At 41.7% G+C, this 17,500-nt stretch overlaps 1 protein-coding gene and 1 pseudogene across 3 annotated transcripts in view; one reads left to right on the top strand and one right to left on the bottom strand.

Moving 5' to 3' along the window:
- The window catches only part of LOC138037465 (uncharacterized), a 28,779-nt pseudogene extending 23,584 nt beyond the window's left edge, over window positions 1-5,195 (top strand).
- A 963-nt stretch (window positions 5,196-6,158) lies between these two features.
- Window positions 6,159-17,500, bottom strand: part of LOC138025636 (superkiller complex protein 2-like) — a 33,229-nt gene continuing 21,887 nt past the window's right edge. For 2 of the 3 annotated variants that reach the window (XM_068872820.1, XM_068872824.1), the window contains exons 18-29: window positions 17,393-17,467; window positions 17,235-17,270; window positions 16,499-16,729; window positions 15,680-15,955; window positions 14,382-14,601; window positions 13,803-14,037; window positions 12,982-13,192; window positions 11,284-11,394; window positions 10,465-10,641; window positions 9,668-9,709; window positions 8,724-8,904; window positions 6,159-8,187 (exon numbers count right to left, since the gene is read on the bottom strand). In XM_068872820.1, the coding sequence (XP_068728921.1) occupies window positions 8,027-8,187; window positions 8,724-8,904; window positions 9,668-9,709; window positions 10,465-10,641; window positions 11,284-11,394; window positions 12,982-13,192; window positions 13,803-14,037; window positions 14,382-14,601; window positions 15,680-15,955; window positions 16,499-16,729; window positions 17,235-17,270; window positions 17,393-17,467 (1,956 nt within the window). In that variant the 3' untranslated portion in view covers window positions 6,159-8,026. The remainder of the gene's footprint in view (window positions 8,188-8,723; window positions 8,905-9,667; window positions 9,710-10,464; window positions 10,642-11,283; window positions 11,395-12,981; window positions 13,193-13,802; window positions 14,038-14,381; window positions 14,602-15,679; window positions 15,956-16,498; window positions 16,730-17,234; window positions 17,271-17,392; window positions 17,468-17,500) is intronic. The other variant, XM_068872828.1, reaches the window with a different exon arrangement.

Below are 17,500 nucleotides of genomic sequence, written 5' to 3'. Positions count from 1 at the left end.
GCTGATCTAGGAACTCACGCCACAATCTTGCGCACGTCCCTTAAAGCAAGATAATGTAATAACGAGTTTACTTTCCGTATTTCCTTATGAGAGTTACGAATGGCTATGAGACAAGGGTGAGGTGTGGTGGGTCGAAAGATTTCTGTTATCAGGCAAGACAAGGGTGCTTGAAGTAGATGGAGATTTTTCATGTGCATATTTTCTCTCTCGGTTTAGGTAAAGATATACACGGGCGGATCATCACGGAGCTTTGCTGAAAGTAGCCCTATGTGCGATTTTTCAACGATACGAAGTGTTCATTAGAGAAGAAGAAAGAGTTTTCCCAACTGTTCATGGAGCCTAACCCCAAAAAGTCTCTGGCTCTTCTGTATACCGCGCAGTCGTGTTTCTGTGATGAAATGCTTGGTGATTCGGAATTGATGAACGAAGTTAGCCGTGCTGATCTAGTTGTTGGCGAGTTCGTATACTTGTGTTCGGCCTTAGTAGCTGACCAACTGTCACTTCCCCATGTACTTCTTTCTGTTTTTTCTCTCAATAATCCAATGGCGTTGGCAGTGGGTTTGCCTTTAATCTCCGACTTATGTGGCCCATTCTTCTATTCCCCTCAATGATCAGAGCAGCTTCATGGACAGGGCCAAATGTATATTCCGTTGGGTGTTTTGTTATTTGTCTTATCGCCAAGATTTATGTGCGAGGTTTGGCGATGTCAAGTCGACGCATAAAATTACACCCGAGAAAAGTATTCAAGAAACTCTCGGTAGAGTTGATATGATAATAAGCCAAGTGCCATTTGGATTTGGATTGGAGGACCCAAGACCACTTCCCCCAAGTGAGTACTCGAGTTGAAGTGCTATTTTTGCATGTAACTATAAGGTGTGGGGCAAAAGGGCGTACTGAAATCCTCTTTTATCGTATGAACATAGGTAATTCCATCGAAATGTACGGCAACGACCTTTATGTAACAGGTAACAGTGTGGAGTATATGAGTGGGCGAGCAAGTTCACAAGCAATTTCATAAACTAACAAACGAAGAAGTGAACAAAACGATGACTCAATCGTCAATTAAATCAACCAACCAAACAACCAACTCATCCATCAATCAATCACTCAATCGATCAAACAATCGATCCATCCATCAATCAATCAATTAGAAACCTTAACAACGAATGTTAGTGTATTGCTCAGAGTTGCATGATGCAAGGATTTATTGTTAAGACAGATGAAGGCCAATGCCGCGCTGAAAACTTTGCTCGTCACAATGAGCTCTTTGCTATAGTCAGTCATCAACTTTAAAGATCTTTTGAATTAATTACAGACACCAGAGTCGTTGGTCCTTTTTTACCCGGTTCTCCCAAGCCACTATCAGACGAGTTGGAGCAGTTCATGCAGAGGTCCGGTGACGAAGGAGTTATCTTGGTTTCATTTGGCTCTATTGTGGGAGATGTGGTTGGAATCAACGAGAACGTATTGCAGACGATGGCTGAAGCATTCGCCAAGGTTCCACAGAAAGTTATCTGGAAACTGAAGTTAGATGGTAAGTTCACATATGGAAACCAAATTTGTTTAAATAAGGATCTTGTTCAAATTCGCTTAGGAATTTGTTAAAATGTAGTTATTATCAGGGCGCCCACATGCGATCCTGCTGCCTCAGACACCAGTCACCTCGTTTATCCAACCTTCTGCTGATTCCTAGTTGGAGGTGGCGTTAGCATCTCTCCTGAGTATATAACAATTATTAAATTCTGAACCTAGGTTAATGCATTTCTCGTGCTCTGATCGATTCTTTCAATCTCGGTTATCAGCTCATATACCTTAGTTTGACCGTATATGGCAATTGATTGCGCTAAGCGTTTCTACGCTAATTTTTGTTTTCGCCAGACAGCGAAATTTCTCTCAGAATAAAGGAAAAAAAAACCTCTTTGTGGAAAGTTTGGATCAATTCCGACGTTTAGAAGTTCGCGAAAAGACAAGAAATGTTATGGTGACGAGCCTGCGGCTGTCTGACCACAAGGTATTACACAACATCGCGTCTTCATCAAGAATTTCCGATTTCGCTCGAACTTTCTCGCTTTTTTCGCTCATATTTCGAACTTCCAAACTTTTGAAGTTTAAGGAATTTAATAAAAACAATTATTCCATTCGCGCTTCTTGGATATGAGACTGGTTATAGCCAACTGGGCGCTACGCAATTCATTCGCGCTTGTTGCATATGAGACTGTTTATAGCCAACTCGGCGCTACGCGCCTCATCCAATGCGCGCTCATGAAATGATTGTTATATAATGTCACTATTGGTCGACTTTGGCGTCTTGTTCTATATTTGAACAGACTTAACTGATAAGAGTGTAATGTGAAGTGCTAGTTTTTTACCCCATATGAAAGTGAGCGTTAGCCCTACTGATGGAAATGGGCCTCCACCAGGACAGAGAAAAACGCTGACCAGGGTGGGAATTGAACCCACGACCTTCGGTTTAGATCACCGCTGCTCTAACGACTGAGCAACAAAGTCAGACGGGAGCAGGCCGTAGGAACTGAAGATGTTAAAGTCACGGCAATGAACATGTACAAGTACAAGGAAGGATTACGTTTTTGCAAAAGTTGGCCGTGTAGCACTTATATTTAAACAGACTTAACTGATTAGATTGAAATCTGAAGTGCTAGTTTCCTACCCCATATGAACCATGTGAGCATTATCCCTACTAATGGAAATGGGCCCACACAAGGACAGAGAAAAACTCTGACCAGGGTGGGAATTGTACATGTTCATTGCCGTGAGTTTAACATCTTCAGTTCCCACGGCCTCATGTTCACATGGTTCATATGCGGTAGAAAACTAGCACTTCACATTACACTCTAATCAGTTACGTCTGTTCAAATATAAGTGCTACACGGCCAACGTTTGCAAAAACGTAATCCTTCCTTGTACTTGTACATGTTCTATATTTGGGTTCACAAAGCAACACTTCATTGACGGTAAGTTCAGGATGTCGATAACAATGCTCAGCAACGCCCATTCCTTTGGCAGCCCTTTTGTTTCTGATAAGTGGGGGGAGATCCCGTCGATTATTTTGTTTAGTGCATGATCCTGCCATCGCTAAGTAAAGGGGCTAGGTCACGCTATTTCAGGTAATTTTGTTTAATTTTGTTAATTATGAGCTCTAAACGTCAACTTGGCAGAGCAAGAGTCTTTCATTTGGAAAATCACGGCCACATAACAACTGAGAATGATTTTCAGCTTTGTAAATGAAATTTTGATATAGACTGATATAAATTTGAAAAAAGGTGGGCTGACGTTTTTCACATTTACCCAAATTCAATCCATTTCAATCCTCTCCAGTTTTGTCCATCCATGTCCCTTCTTGGCTTCCCTGTGTTTTGTAAGAGTTCTTCCATAGTTTTGAACCGTTATTTTGATATTTTAGTTAATTCTATGACCATTCAATCAGTGCTGAAATTGCCTAAAATTGCGTGACCTAGCCCCTTTAAACATAAAGACGCACTATAAACAGCGTTGTTACTTCGGCACTTGTGGATGATTTGTCAATCAACAGTCGTCGCATAGAGCGGTTTTCGGTACTTGTCTTAACGGATGACAATTGTTCTCAACAGGCACGTCCAGAATCTCATTGAGTGAAAATGTTAAATTGTTGTCGTGGTTACCACAAAACGACATCCTTGGCCACCACAAGACTCGTCTGTTTATAGCGCATGCTGGGATAAACGGCATTCTAGAATCGACTTATCATGGTGTACCTATGATCTGTTCACCCTTCTTCGGAGATCAGGTTCGTAATGCCCAAATGGCACAACAAGGTGGATTTGCGGAGGCGATCGACTTGAAAACTCTCTCATCTCAAGAGTTTGTTGATTTAATTCACAAGGTGATAAATCAAGCCAGGTAAGGATCTGCAACTGAGACGTTTTCCGCACAAACAATCCGATATACACAAAAGGGCCAGTCACGCATATACGCACAGCCTGCTACCCTTACAGCCAGGGACAACTTATTTGTCCCTACAGAAATGTACCTTTTTTTGCTCAGTGCGTGAGCGGGCAGAATTCAACAAATCCTGCAATCTGATTGGTTCCGGGAGCGGGCCGACTTTTCTCCTCCGGCCCGCTCACAGCGGGCGGAATCCTAGCCTTGGTTGCGCGAGCTTGTGTGATGACCTTAAATTTCCATTTCTTTTTGACACCGAATCCGTTGCCATACAGAGGTTACTTTTTATTAGACAAGAAGTTTGGAAATAGAATTCAAATGACAGTATTTCTCTTTGAAACGTTCAGTTTGTTAGTCGCTTAGATACTGCATTCGCTATCAAGCGTGGTGCGAGTCAACAATTAAAAACGTGATTTCAGAGAGGAAGGGAGAGAAAGAGGAAAAAAATAAGTTATTTACCAGGGTCGGTCGGTGTAGCGAAAAACTGTGACCTCAGTCTCAGTTTTTCGCTATGCAGACCTCCCAGCTGGCAAATAGCATATTTATGGTGACTCGTAGATAATCGGATATCCGAGTGCTCCTTTGCAGAAGTTAAGAGGGCCACTACGGAGAATACTTTTATATTAATAGGTGTTACCCTCTTTAAATAATGAAATCTATATTATTTATTCCACTGATCGCCGTATTTATGCGCATCATCACCGCGCTTTATGAAAGAGCGAAACATCCCGATATAAAACCCTGAACGGCATCGCTCATTCTAGTTGTTCCTTCGTTTGAAACAATTTTGCGACAGTGTTCATCATCTGAATTTCTTTCTTGCAGTTACCGGAAATCAGCTGAGCGAATCTCAAAATCGGTGAAGCTTCTGCCACGCCCCCCTGTCAAGGACGCCGCTGACTGGTTAGAGTACGCGCAGGCTCAAGGTAGTTTAGAGTTTCTCAAGCCGCTTGGTTCGGATCTGCCATTTTACGAACTGTATTGCCTAGATATTTGTTGCTTGCGTTGTCACTATTGGTTTTAGCGATCTTTCTGATCAATAGTTTTTTTAAGGTAGTGAGAAAGAGTGTTTCTAGATTCAACAAAAAGCACAAGACACAATAGACACTAAAAAAGTGCTGCCCTCCCATTGATGCAAGCCCAACTTTGATATCCAACACGAAGTCTCCCATTAGCTCTAAACATTTCCTACCTATTTCTAACAATAACGTTAGGGTAAAGTTAAGCGTTATTTTTTGGTCAGGGTACGTAAATGCAGCAGTTTATCCTTACTTGAGGAGCAGTGCTTGGAGGACACTTCGTGGTAGACCATTCTCTAAAATGGCGGCCGAAAATTCAAATAAGTTATAATTTAAAACTGATACCAGAAATAGAAAGAGCACCTTTACTTTAGTCGCCCTGCAAAGTTTCAGCATATCAGGTGTAATATCAGCTGAGAAAATGAAAGTTGACAAATTTACAAACATTTGTATGATTGGGTGTATGGCGTATAACCGCAGTCAAACAAACGACTGTAAAATTTGTCAAATTTCAAATTACATTCTCTCAGCTGATATAACACCTAATACGCTGAAACTTTGCAGGGTTGCTAAAGTCAAGGTGCTCTTTCTAATTCTGGTATCGGTTTTTCATTCCGTTAAATTTTAACTTATTCAAATCCGTTTTCCGCCATTTTGGAGAAGGATCTTCAGTCTCAGCGTCTGTGTTCCGAGACACGAGTGATGTTTAAGTTGGGGAAAAGAGCAAGGGGACACTTTGTGACGCTTATTGAAATCCGCGTGCATCCAATTACTTGCATATAGAGCGTTTTCACATGACGTCACGGATACCATTTTGGTGTTCCAAAAACAAAGAAACGGCAGCCATGTTGGTGTTCCAAACTAATTCTCTGGGAATTGAACTCTATTTTTATGCAAATAGTTTCTTTTGTTTGATCAAATTAGCAACCATTTAAGTCACGTGAGTGAAAACGCTCTACAGGCCCTCTTGAGAATAAGAACATTTGTGTGCCTCTACTTGTAAAAAGAATATTTCACAACAGTTCGTCGCATTTAAACGTATGCCCAAAAAGGCAGGATGATATACAGAGACTCAATGTCTCGTTTCGAATAACCTGTGGCTAAATTTGCGTTTTATCAAACTTCAAGGAAACCCGTTTGATGTTAGCTCATTTCTTGCAAGTTGGTTGCAACGTCTTAACAGAGAGAGACACACACAAGTTAGAAGAAGAGATTTTTCATACTTTTATGGCAAGTAGTACTGAGCCAGTTGTTTGTCGTTTCAAGTAAATGCGATGCGCAATGTCTGATGAGATGCGCTTTATGTCCCTGAAGTTTCCGTCTAACTTTACTTCTAAAGAAAACAAAAGCCTTTGTGTAGTTGGAAACAGGTACGAGGTCTTTAGACCTTAGGGTTTTGCACTGCGCAACCCTACTGCGCATGATTTCTTGTGTCCTTGGCCCGCACTTTAGCTCCCGCACATTGATAAAATGGCGGATTTTCATTGACGCCAAGCTTAATCCGTCAACGAATCGCTTCTTTCTCCTAAACGAGTACGATGACCCCCCTTTTTATTACCTTTTCATCAGATCCTTTACATGTTACAACGGTATGCGAAGTTTTATCGGAAATCTATGAAAAGTTCTATTTCAAGGGAATCACCTTAAGGGGAACTCGGTGATGTTCATCGGCAGAAATTAGCTTTCTCCTGATCGGCTACATTTCTGGATATTAGTGTAATCGAACAAGAAAATATACAGCATTCGCACAGACCATGATTTGTTCACTGGCTTTCTGAATAAATTTTTTTCATAATCCAGCCCAATCCAAGCTTATCATTTTATGCCAGCTCGGTGCGACTTTTGTGTGTATGTTTTATCGTGAAACACTTTTAAGCTCAACTGCTGACTACCCTGACACTTATTTTCATAAGAATAACATCCGCTGTACTTCGACTCATTCTTTAAAGAACGTCACCGAATGCCCACAAAGGTGGCAGGGTATTCAGCATTAACTCCTTCGATTTCCATTATATGGAATTTACGTTTCAACTTTGTTGTGTGAAATGTGTCCGCGAATACACTATGTTTGAATGATATTTCAGATCATTTGCGTCAAAGATTTGCGTAATAGCGTTTCCTTTCAGATTTGGCACATGCAATTTGTGCATCCGCCATCCACTGACGAATTTGCACGCGTTTTAAGACTGACATGAGTGTAAAACGAGAACTTTCAGTTCACACAATAATTTCCCCAAGGCCTGGTTCAAACATGCAAAGCAAACTCAAATTCAAACGCAATGAAATGCAAATGCAAGCGCAATAGAACGATGTACCCAACCATTTGCGTGTGACCTGGGACAAGGCATGCGCAAATGTAAGCGCAAGTTCCAAGCACCCTTTCTTGAAGTTGAAGCGAAGATAACGGCTGTCTCTTCCGCCATCTTGAAAAATGACTCTGCCTTCGTATGTCGTTCGTGCTACGTATGAACGCCGCTTGCGTTGCTCGGGTGAAGAAGGCTTAAACCCTCACTCTTACAAGTCTCCCTAAAGTAACTTTATGGAATTCAAAATTAAGTGTCTCCGAGTAGCAATTTCACTAAGTGCAACCCTAAAGGGGAAATATGCAATAAATAGTGTAATGATACTCTATTTGGACATAAAGTCACGTCAGGTCGGCTAACTAGATTCAAATGCTAAAGAAAAACGACCCAATTGTTTTTTTCTACGGAAATCGACGCATTGCATTAAAATTCAGTACTTCCTATGGGAAGTCAATCGGGAAGGGACAAAGAAAGGACAAAATCCGGGCTGGCAAAAGTTTGCAAGAAGAGCGACATGAAGACATCTAGTCCGTCAGGAAACTTTTGCCAATCCCGAATTTACCTCAGTATGATTTTTTGGTCCAGTTCCGACTAACCGCCCCTGTTGACTCCCAGGAATCGGCCTTCCTAGGAGTTGACTTTAACTCAACTTTGCTTGACGCAGTTCACTCGCACAAGTCCAGCAAGCGCCATCGTTGCCCCGCGTTCAATCGTATTTCAGTTTGCGGTTGCTTGAATTGTGTTGCACCTTTCGTCTACGAGGTTTCACTGTGTGTAAAGACTCGCAGCAAAAACGATGTCTCGTTTGATCATGGCAGAGGCTTCCTCCATTTTCTCGCCAAGTCTTGGATCGCCTATGATACGAGCAGCGTTCCTGACATCACGGCACGTCTCATCCAATCGCTGTATACATCGAACAATAATTCCTAACAGTGAAAGAAACACTAAAGTAATTAAGTACACAAAATTCCTGCCTAGAAAGAAACGGATTACATTAAAACGGAGTATGGCGTTTTATCTTTTATCTCAATTCGTATGTTTCGTTGGTGAAAGGAAGTGTGAATTACCAGAGCAGAAATGTTTGAATATGTTGTTTGAATCCAAGAGATGGTAATGTTACAGCTTACTTTGAACAACATCTTCTTTGATAGCCTGAATTTGATCTTAAGTCAGTCTCCAATTATGTTCGCCAGTTTTATACAAAATTAACGAGTAACAGGCCGGTGATTTTCCCCCTTCAAAATAACAAGCAGCGTGCGACCCCGATTTTCAGCGCAAAACCCTGGCGACGAGATTGATCTGCGGTGCAGATCCATTGCATTGGGCTACGACGATGCTACTGTTTCCACTGTATGTATTGTTCGAGTCTACTGTCTTTTTTTTTATTAGCCAATCACATAAGCCGTTGAAAGAGCGGCAGACTTCGTGGTAACACTTTTACATATTCAAACAATCATCTTACCTTCCTGTACGTCTGTCAGATTTGTTATTTCAGCGAAAGGCATCCCGCGCGCCCACTCAAACACTGCCTCAACCAAACCAAACCTGTACTGCTCTTTAAATTCTTCGACTGATGTGATCAGACCGCACTCAGACTGAAGGCAGGCGATCCGCTCAGCCATGGATAAGATGCGCTCCTTGCCCTGTAGAAAAGTAAACAAGATGGCGTCCTTTAGGAATTGTCATGAGTTCTTCACGCGAACTCGAAAAAACACTCGACCTCCAAATCGAATGCGCATGCTCACAACTGAAAACTCGACCTTTCTCCAATCTACAATTAACAAATAAACAAAAAAGGCCAGAGAGTCGTTTCTCATAGGATCCCAATTTTCTTTTTTTTTAGATTTTGAAAAATCCTTTACCTACGATTCGCTTCTGCTGAAAGATGGCTTTTCAATATGTTTTTAGACAAAAAAGAAAAAAAAAGGGAAATTTCTGTGCCTTGGAAGCATTCCCTTTTAAGATAAAGACAGGAATTTTCTTCCCGAAAATTCTCATGACAAGGATCACCTAGTTGTCCAGGATTGTTATTCAAGACATGAAGATCGTGGTTCTTCGGCATTTCCCGCGAACCGCGAACGTCAAGACGTCACGTGACCACTGCCTTGCCGTTGAGGTTTACGCCTTGTACGACAAAACCACCAGAGTTAAGTATCTTACCGCAAGGTTTTTTTTCCGCTTATTAATTATCGAATTCTCTTTCATAGAAAGTAATTTTGAAGACGATTTCTCAGCTAAAATAAAAGTCAACGAATGAATGAAAACAAAGATGGCGTCCGGCTATTTGTTTTTTAAACTGCTTTGCTAGGAGGATTGCACACGCGAATCTTAAGTCCCAAATATGGTCAGATGGCCAAACATACAGTTTCTTCGTTCTATCTTGCAATCGGCCCATGCATACCATACCTCCTTTAATGTCTTTGTTAGTTCAGGTTCACTGCAACGGCGCTGAAAAAAAAAACCCAGAACAAACATGCAGTTTTAAGAAACAATTACAGCTTGTCCCAATCTCGAACCCGGAAACTTTGTTCCCCCTGACCAGTGGTCAGCGTTCCTTTAAATGTGCGCAGTATGGACAAAGACTGTAGGAACGAGTTGGTAATTCTCCACTTTGGCTAATCTTTTTGCGTTAATATTTCAAGGAATCGTCACAAAGGGTATATCAGGGAGCTTAAGCACGCGCGTTTTTGAGACGCGGACGACAACCGGAAGTGAGCTGTTTTCCCTTTTGACTTGTCTTCACACAACCACATTTACATTGCCAAGTATTTTCTCTCCAAAAGAGATAATTCGTTTAAAAATCTGGGAGACACTACTGTCCTGGCACGGGAAATGTTCTCTTATGGTTGCCGTCCGCGTCTCGTAAACGCGCGTGCTTAAGCTCCCTGATGTCTATACGACAGCAACAAGAGCAAAAAGCGAACCTTTCTTTTCACGAAAACAGCATGAAAGATTAATTAATATTGAACATATGGCCACGGCCACAAGCTCCTAAAACCGTCCATCATTGTTCGGACGTGTGTGGTGTGGAGAGGGGACGTACACGTACTCTAAAACGTCTTGCAAATCCGATCGGACATCGAGCTTATACCTACGGGAGGGCACGTTTTTAAGGATCTGGGGAGCTTTTGACGGGACTTAATGATATATTGATCCATTTTTAAAAGTAACGCTACCATTAGCTACAAGGACTTCTGGAATACCTGCTGGAAAACAAAGCATGACAGTAAAGCAACTATTTCCGTGGGATGCAAATTCGTGAAGGCATTTTCAAACACAAGCTCTGTTATCATGAGTTCGTGGTTGCTTATCTCGCATGCTACTCTTCCTTTAAGCTGCACAGCACTGTTGGAATCCACATAACGCAATCTCTGTAGCACCTTAACAAATAAAATGTAAACCGATTGAGCAAGACGTAAAGAAAAGCACATACACACGTCTTTGACCAACTCTTTTTTCTTGCATGTCTGACTTTCTCTAATCCGCAATAAATATCTTTGTTTATTATATGGACGGGAGTGGTATCCCCCTGAACTTCGCCAGCTTAGGAAAACACACTGTAAACGTAAAATGAACGAATTGCCTCCGTAGTTTCTTAAAATGGAGGAGATGAAGGTTGATATGCGCTACATCGATCTTTCAAAGTATATAGACCACTTACACATTCTTTCGTCTTTATGCTAATCAGACTTTCTGCCCTCCATTTGCTACAAAAATTCTTTTAAAATTTGCTCGTCCCAGCGAGCCTAGAAAGGCTTGTTAGCGTTAAAACAAAATAATTTCGCCTCCATTATGAAAGAGGTCTGTGGTTTTTCTTGAACAGTTACCTATAATATCTCAGTTCATTTATTTATTTATTTATTTATTTATTTATTTTTCGAACACTTTTCTCTCTTATGTATGAGGCGTTTGTTTGTGTCTTTTTGTTTAATTTGTTGTGAGCCAGCATTAGATAACTTCGGCGAATAGACGGGAAAAGGAGTTTTTTTCACTTTGGGCAATCCGTAGTCTCCCTTGCATACCTGAATTCTTTGCCGCAGTTCCTCTCTGTGTTGCAGACTTTCATCTGACAACAAAAAACGGAGCGTGGTCACGTGTTCCCGTAACCTCATCTGGTTCGCAATAGATTTAAACTGCAAGAATAACAAGATAATGAGGAAACGAGTCTTAGCAAGAGTCCATTAACCAAGAGTAGGAATCTGGTATCAGGTTTTCCTCCATCATCGTTAGAAAAGAGTCTATTTTCAAACCAAGTTTTGCGGAAAAATATACAATAGACCAAGGATGCAGCTGTCGGGAAAATGGATACCAATCATATCATGATGAAGCACACAAGAGCTTTTTTTCAATACCATTCCAATAAAAAAAGAGGTCGGAAGCAGCTACGTGTTATTTAAACCTTTGAACCTGTTCGCCGCGCGAGCCTACGTATCTACTCGGCAAGATGATAACAAATTTCAGTGCTTTATTCCACGGCTGAGTGTTGCAGCATCTTCAGTCTACATTTCTTCTTCGGAAATTCCGACGCGCGGCTCAATGTATATACAATAGGGCTGTTTATACGAGGGAAAAGAAGCCGCGGCTTACATAAGACGCGAACTGGGCGCGATACGAGTGCGACTTTCATAAGACGCGAAATCCTCGTCTAAATGGTTCGCGGCTAACTTCGCGCCAACTGGTCCAATGATGACGTAATTTATTTTGATGCATCGTTGTGGGTTAATTAATTGTGAGGCAAGATTTGCGATATTAAAAGATAAATGGCTTGAGTAAGCAAACAAGCGAAGAAAAATTATTAAACTTAAGTTTTTATGTAATCCAGTGTCGATCCAGTAAATTCGTAAACGAACAATTTGCGGTGTGCTGTGCGGAACTTACACTGGCTGAAGTGACGACATTATCAAGTAGCTTAGCAATTTCAATGCCACTACAAATAGTGAGAAGCTGTTTCTCTTCCGGGGTACTCCACATTCGCTTATTCGCTGAATCTTTTTCTTTAGTAATACGTGATTCGTTGCTCGCGTTCGCCATTTTTCTCAGGAAGTCTGGGCCATAAGAACAAACCAAACGCATGCGTAGGAGCCGTTCACGCCTTGAGCAAGCCGCGGCCAACGCTTGAATACATTTATACGAACACTTTCACGTCCAAGGTAAGCCGCGGCCAAGATAAGCACAGCCCAAAACCCCTAGGCCAGGATAAGCCCGCGGCTTGAGCTACAGCTGCGGATGGAGTAAGCCGTGAACTTCGATTTTGTACCATTTAAACGAGGTGTTCGCGCCGCGGCTTATTTTCTCGCGTATAAACGGCCCTAATGTTCCGTCCGAATCCATTGCGCGCGCGGATAACCTGGGAGTATGTAGTTGATCTCTTACCACTAACGTTGGAAACTTAGTTGCGTCCGACAAAATTTTCGGCAAAATTTCTTTCATAGTTAACAGATTTTCTTTACACTCATCAAACGAAAACTGTCTCTCACCTTGACCAAGAATTGCAATCATCGTGGGCAAAGAATGCGGAATCGTTAAGTGGAAGCCGCTTTGCCGAGTCACCATACTAAAAAAAGATCCCACTACACTAACAAAGATTCCACCAAACAAACAACTGAGATTCCACTATACTAACAAATATTTCACTGCACTAACAATACCCCCGGCATGTGAGACAAATCGATGAAAAAATTGACGGATACGCCAAAACAAAATGGTCTGAAAATACTTACATGTTCTGTGAACTTTGGACAGTCTAAACACTTGAAGTTGGATATTGTATCTTCGAGGCTCTGTTTCCGCGCTATGGTTGTCACCATATCGATGTCCCGGATGTTAAAATCTCTGACAGGATCCATAGTACTCAGTCCCTCAGGATTGGCCTCGGACAATCTTAGTAGCTCCTGTTCCGCTGAAATGGTAGTTTTACCAGGCGGGTCATTCCTTTTGAAAAACAGCGAGGCAATTCGAGTTAAATGAAATGGTAAAAGGAGTATTTCCTAACGAACGTTAAGTCTGAGTAAAACAAATGCGGAAATAACTAGCTTTAACTGGCAGTGATAATATCGGCCTTAAGAATGAATGAAGTAAGGGTAAGACTTCGAGATAGAGTTCTAAGCAAGCCTATTGGGTTTAGAAGTTAGAGTTCTACGCATGCTCAGAACGGAAAATTTGTACTGGAAGTCGTACTTGAACTTCAATCCCAAAGTCGCTGATAACAATGACAAAATTCAACAATTGACTCAGCGGCGAAAAGCTAACTGAGAACAAGTACACATTGACGATGAGGTTGAAACATTACCAAATCAAACAAACAAACTATATCTACCTGCCATCATCAGAATTAACTACAGACGGGTAACTTGTAGTTTTAGAGGTTCCGGGAAATGTCTTAGTGTTAGCAATACTTTTAGGTTGGAGGAAATGCGCCTGTTTGTCCTTTCTAGAGGAAAGGAATGCAAGGGACACTTTCTGACGATAATTGCAATAAAAATATTTGCAATGCCATCTAAAGCAGGCCATGAAGAAGAGGTGGAAAAAATTGCGAAGTCACCTGAATCTCGGCTGCATTCTCTTTTTGTGATCAGCGATGATTTTGCTTGTATCCACCTTCATTGCGCGAACAGAAATAGCGCTAACTTCACTTCCATTCACATGCATGACCCTATGAGAACATCGTCCCTCGGGTAAAAATAACTTTCGTTTTACAAACGGCTGTATTTCCTCTGTAAGGCCTTCTTTAGCTGTTGAAGACACGCTTGGCGTGGGCGCAGCAGAAACGTTGTTCACTGTCGGGTATAATGAACTATGACAAATTAGGACATTTAAATCTAAAATAAGTAACCGGCAGACGATACTATGAAATCATCGTCCCTCGGGTAAAAGTGCCTTTAGTTTTATGAACGGCTGTATTTCCTCGCCAGCTCTATACTCAAACAAATGTTACGCTGTCAGACAGTAGTACCCAGTTCTCATTTTCTTTCACCTGGACAAATCACGTGACCCCTGACCTTGGCTCCTCATCCACGTTTCGTGTGACATACTGCGGGTGACATATTTGCATCACATATTTGATTTCAGTAACATTTAAAATAATCATAACTATTAATAAGAATGTTAGAAATTTACAAACCAGGGGATTGTTCGTGTAAGTCACTTATCACGAGGACGAGAAACTTCCTCTCTTCCGGACTTGAACATCGATGAGAATGTATGGTCGAGTAGCCCTGGTTGGAAGAATTTTCCGCATGTAATATCACAGCGAGCGCATTTCTGTGTTCAGCGGTATTTATAGTGACGACACGGCCTGGAGAGAGAGCCCGCTGACCATGAGAAGAAGACAGAATTGCAGCCTGAAAACGGAAATTTTTTGAATAATTAAAATTAACGGAGAGCAAGTAAAAAGGCACAAATGTTCATCACGAAATAAAGTCCGTTTATCTTTCTTACCACATCAGAGAGATGAGCGCATAGGTGTCACTAGGAAGGCTATAGTGTGTGAATAATTTCAAGTTCTTATGGTTTCAGGGTGACATACGCCTCGAAAAGGGCGATTTTTGTTTCAAGTCATACAATGTAGTTATCACAAATTCACACAAACTGGGAACCTCTTTTTTTTTAAACCATGTTAAATTTTTGACCGCACTAAACTTTTACTCATCGATGGCTCATAATTTCGGCTCTCTAAAAGCTCCTTCATAGCTTGATCTCGTAAAAAAACCTGCTCGAAGCTTGATCCCAAAATCCACACTGTCTATGTGATAGGAATCAATCCCTTTATTGATCTGTATCAGTCGAACAATCTGATAGGGCGAAGTCTTTTCCACCAAAGTGATAATCGAACTGTTGATAACTATTATCTGCGATTCTACACGGTGCAGAGAGGCCTGGGCATTTTTAAAAAATCGATTAGCAAAGGCTCCGTGCAACATAGATGTCATTCTACTGCCAACTATTTGGTGTGATATGACAGAACAGAACGAGTAACAACGGCATACAACAGGAGGTTGGGGGTGAAACGTGACTGTTGCAGCAAGTAATCAGCAGGAAGTCGCCTTTCCTTGATCACACTTGCCTACACAAGGAATGCAGTTTCCCTTAAAACTGTGCTGCAGGGTTCGGGGTGCGCCCGCAAGAAAACAGGGCTGTCTACCCAAGACCAATATGGACAACCTCACATAGAAGACAGGAAAACGACAACTCTCTCAATGCTGACCAGCCCGTGGAAGGGTCTGACGGTAAGAACAGCCAAGGCGGGCAAGCATCAGGCAAGATGAGGCCAGATGACTGACTGACTGGTCGAGCATACGCTTTAAGAAGGAGGGAGACTGGGGATTTTCCTGGACTTAGACTGGGGACTGGGGATTTGGGAATTTTCCTTTCCTGCCAGGGTGTATTCACGGTCGGACTACACCGGCAATTAGGCATTACCTGAACAGTTCGCGTTATTTCTGACAGCTCCTTGCAAGTCTTGAAGTACGATTTTAAATCCTCGGAGCAAAACGTACACTCCAGCTCCTTGATATCTAGCAGCTTTTTCTCTAATTCGTCCATTTCGCGCTTTCTTTCTTGTGAATCTTTCTGCACGTGAAACTCCGCAAAGCTTCTTTTCATCATGTCTTCCACACGCAGCTCTTCGACGCGCAAAAGGTTCAGAATCATGGAGTACGTGAGACGGAACCTGGAAACCAACTGTGTTGGTTTGCCCTGTTAACAAAACAATAAAATCAAAAATCGGCGATAGGGAGATTATCATCCACACTAAAACGTACAAAAACGAAAATCTTGAAGACGACTTAAAAAGTGGAGAATTACGAAACCCAATCGCTTTGAAAATGATATCGTTTTATCGTGAACTGGCGAAACACAGCAACTCTTGAAAACGACGGCATCAGAGCTTAGAAAACTTACCAACAAGCAAAGTTAAGTGTCAATAAGTGAGAAAAATGCGAAAATGCGAGCGTGGATGAAATGTTCTGCTTTGTTTTCGTCGAAGAGAAACGGCAAACTCCAAGAACGTGCTAATAAGGATAGGGGATGGCGCTAAGATGGTGCATGAAAATACAGGATTTCACTAAGCTAATGACAACACTAGCACAAAAATTGACTCCCCGCAGGGAATCTTCAAGACTTCCACTGAAAGGAAAATAAGGAAGAAAAAAATAAAAAACATGCTAATGACCTAAAAGGAATTGAAAAGGTCCAGATTTAAGAGTGATAGCACGTGTCTGAAATATCGTAAACCCTTACCAACATCATTTTGTGCAGATCAGCCATTAGATGGACACTGCCTTTGCAAAGAAGAATTACGGTTCCGGTCGGGTCCAGCCCTCTCCGTCCTGCGCGGCCAGCCATTTGAATATATTCACCGGATAACAGATCTCGAAAGTTAGTTCCATCGTGTTTCCTTATTGAATCAAACACCACTGTTCTAGCGGGCATGTTTACTCCCATTGCAAACGTCTCGGTAGCAAACAGAATCTGAAAATAGATCATGCTTAGACTCATTCTGATTTAAGATCTGTGCACAAACTCCAATTTTTAAGGTGTCTATATAGGACGATTGCTTGAATTGTCCAGATAAGCTAGTGCGAAGATCACCTCTCTCTTTCGTCTACAACCCGCACTTCAATTATTTCATTCATCGAGTCCTTCACGGGAACAAATGAGCCCAAAACCTTGACCTGCTGCCAATTCTTGAGTTTGACTCACGTGATCAACAGCCATGTTTTTCCAACGAAAACAAAAGAAGACGTCAATTCCCGGAGGATTGGATCGGGACATCAACATGGCCGCCATTTCATTGTTTGGGGATACCAACATGGCGGCCGTGACGTCATGTGAAATTCTAAGAATTGAGTGGCTTCATAGCTCAGTTGGTAGAGCATTGCGCCGGCATCGCAGAGGTCAGCGGTTCGAACCCTATATGTCTATAAAAGACAATCACTTGAAAAAAACAAAAAAAAAAGCTACGACAAATACAAACCTTTACTAGTCCTCTTCCAAACAACATTTCCACCATCTGCACGAAAATAATAAAGCAAAAAGGAATAGAGAAGTAAATCAGTCGTTGCGTTTTGGTAGCTAAGTGGTGATTAGGAGGCGCTCGGACTGTCTTGAAAAGTGGAGTGACAAAAAACACACCTCTTTGATGATAGGCAGTACTCCACTATGATGAACACCAAGCCCACGTTTCAAGAGCTCTTGTATCCTGGAAACCTGAAAAAAGTTTAACAAGATTATAGAGCAAGC

The sequence above is a fragment of the Montipora capricornis genome, chromosome 2 (assembly GCF_036669925.1).
Source record: "Montipora capricornis isolate CH-2021 chromosome 2, ASM3666992v2, whole genome shotgun sequence".
In the NCBI taxonomy this organism is placed as follows: Eukaryota; Metazoa; Cnidaria; class Anthozoa; order Scleractinia; family Acroporidae; genus Montipora; species Montipora capricornis.
The sequence above is the reverse complement of the archived record's forward strand: the minus strand, read 5'-3'. Positions and strand labels throughout refer to the sequence as shown.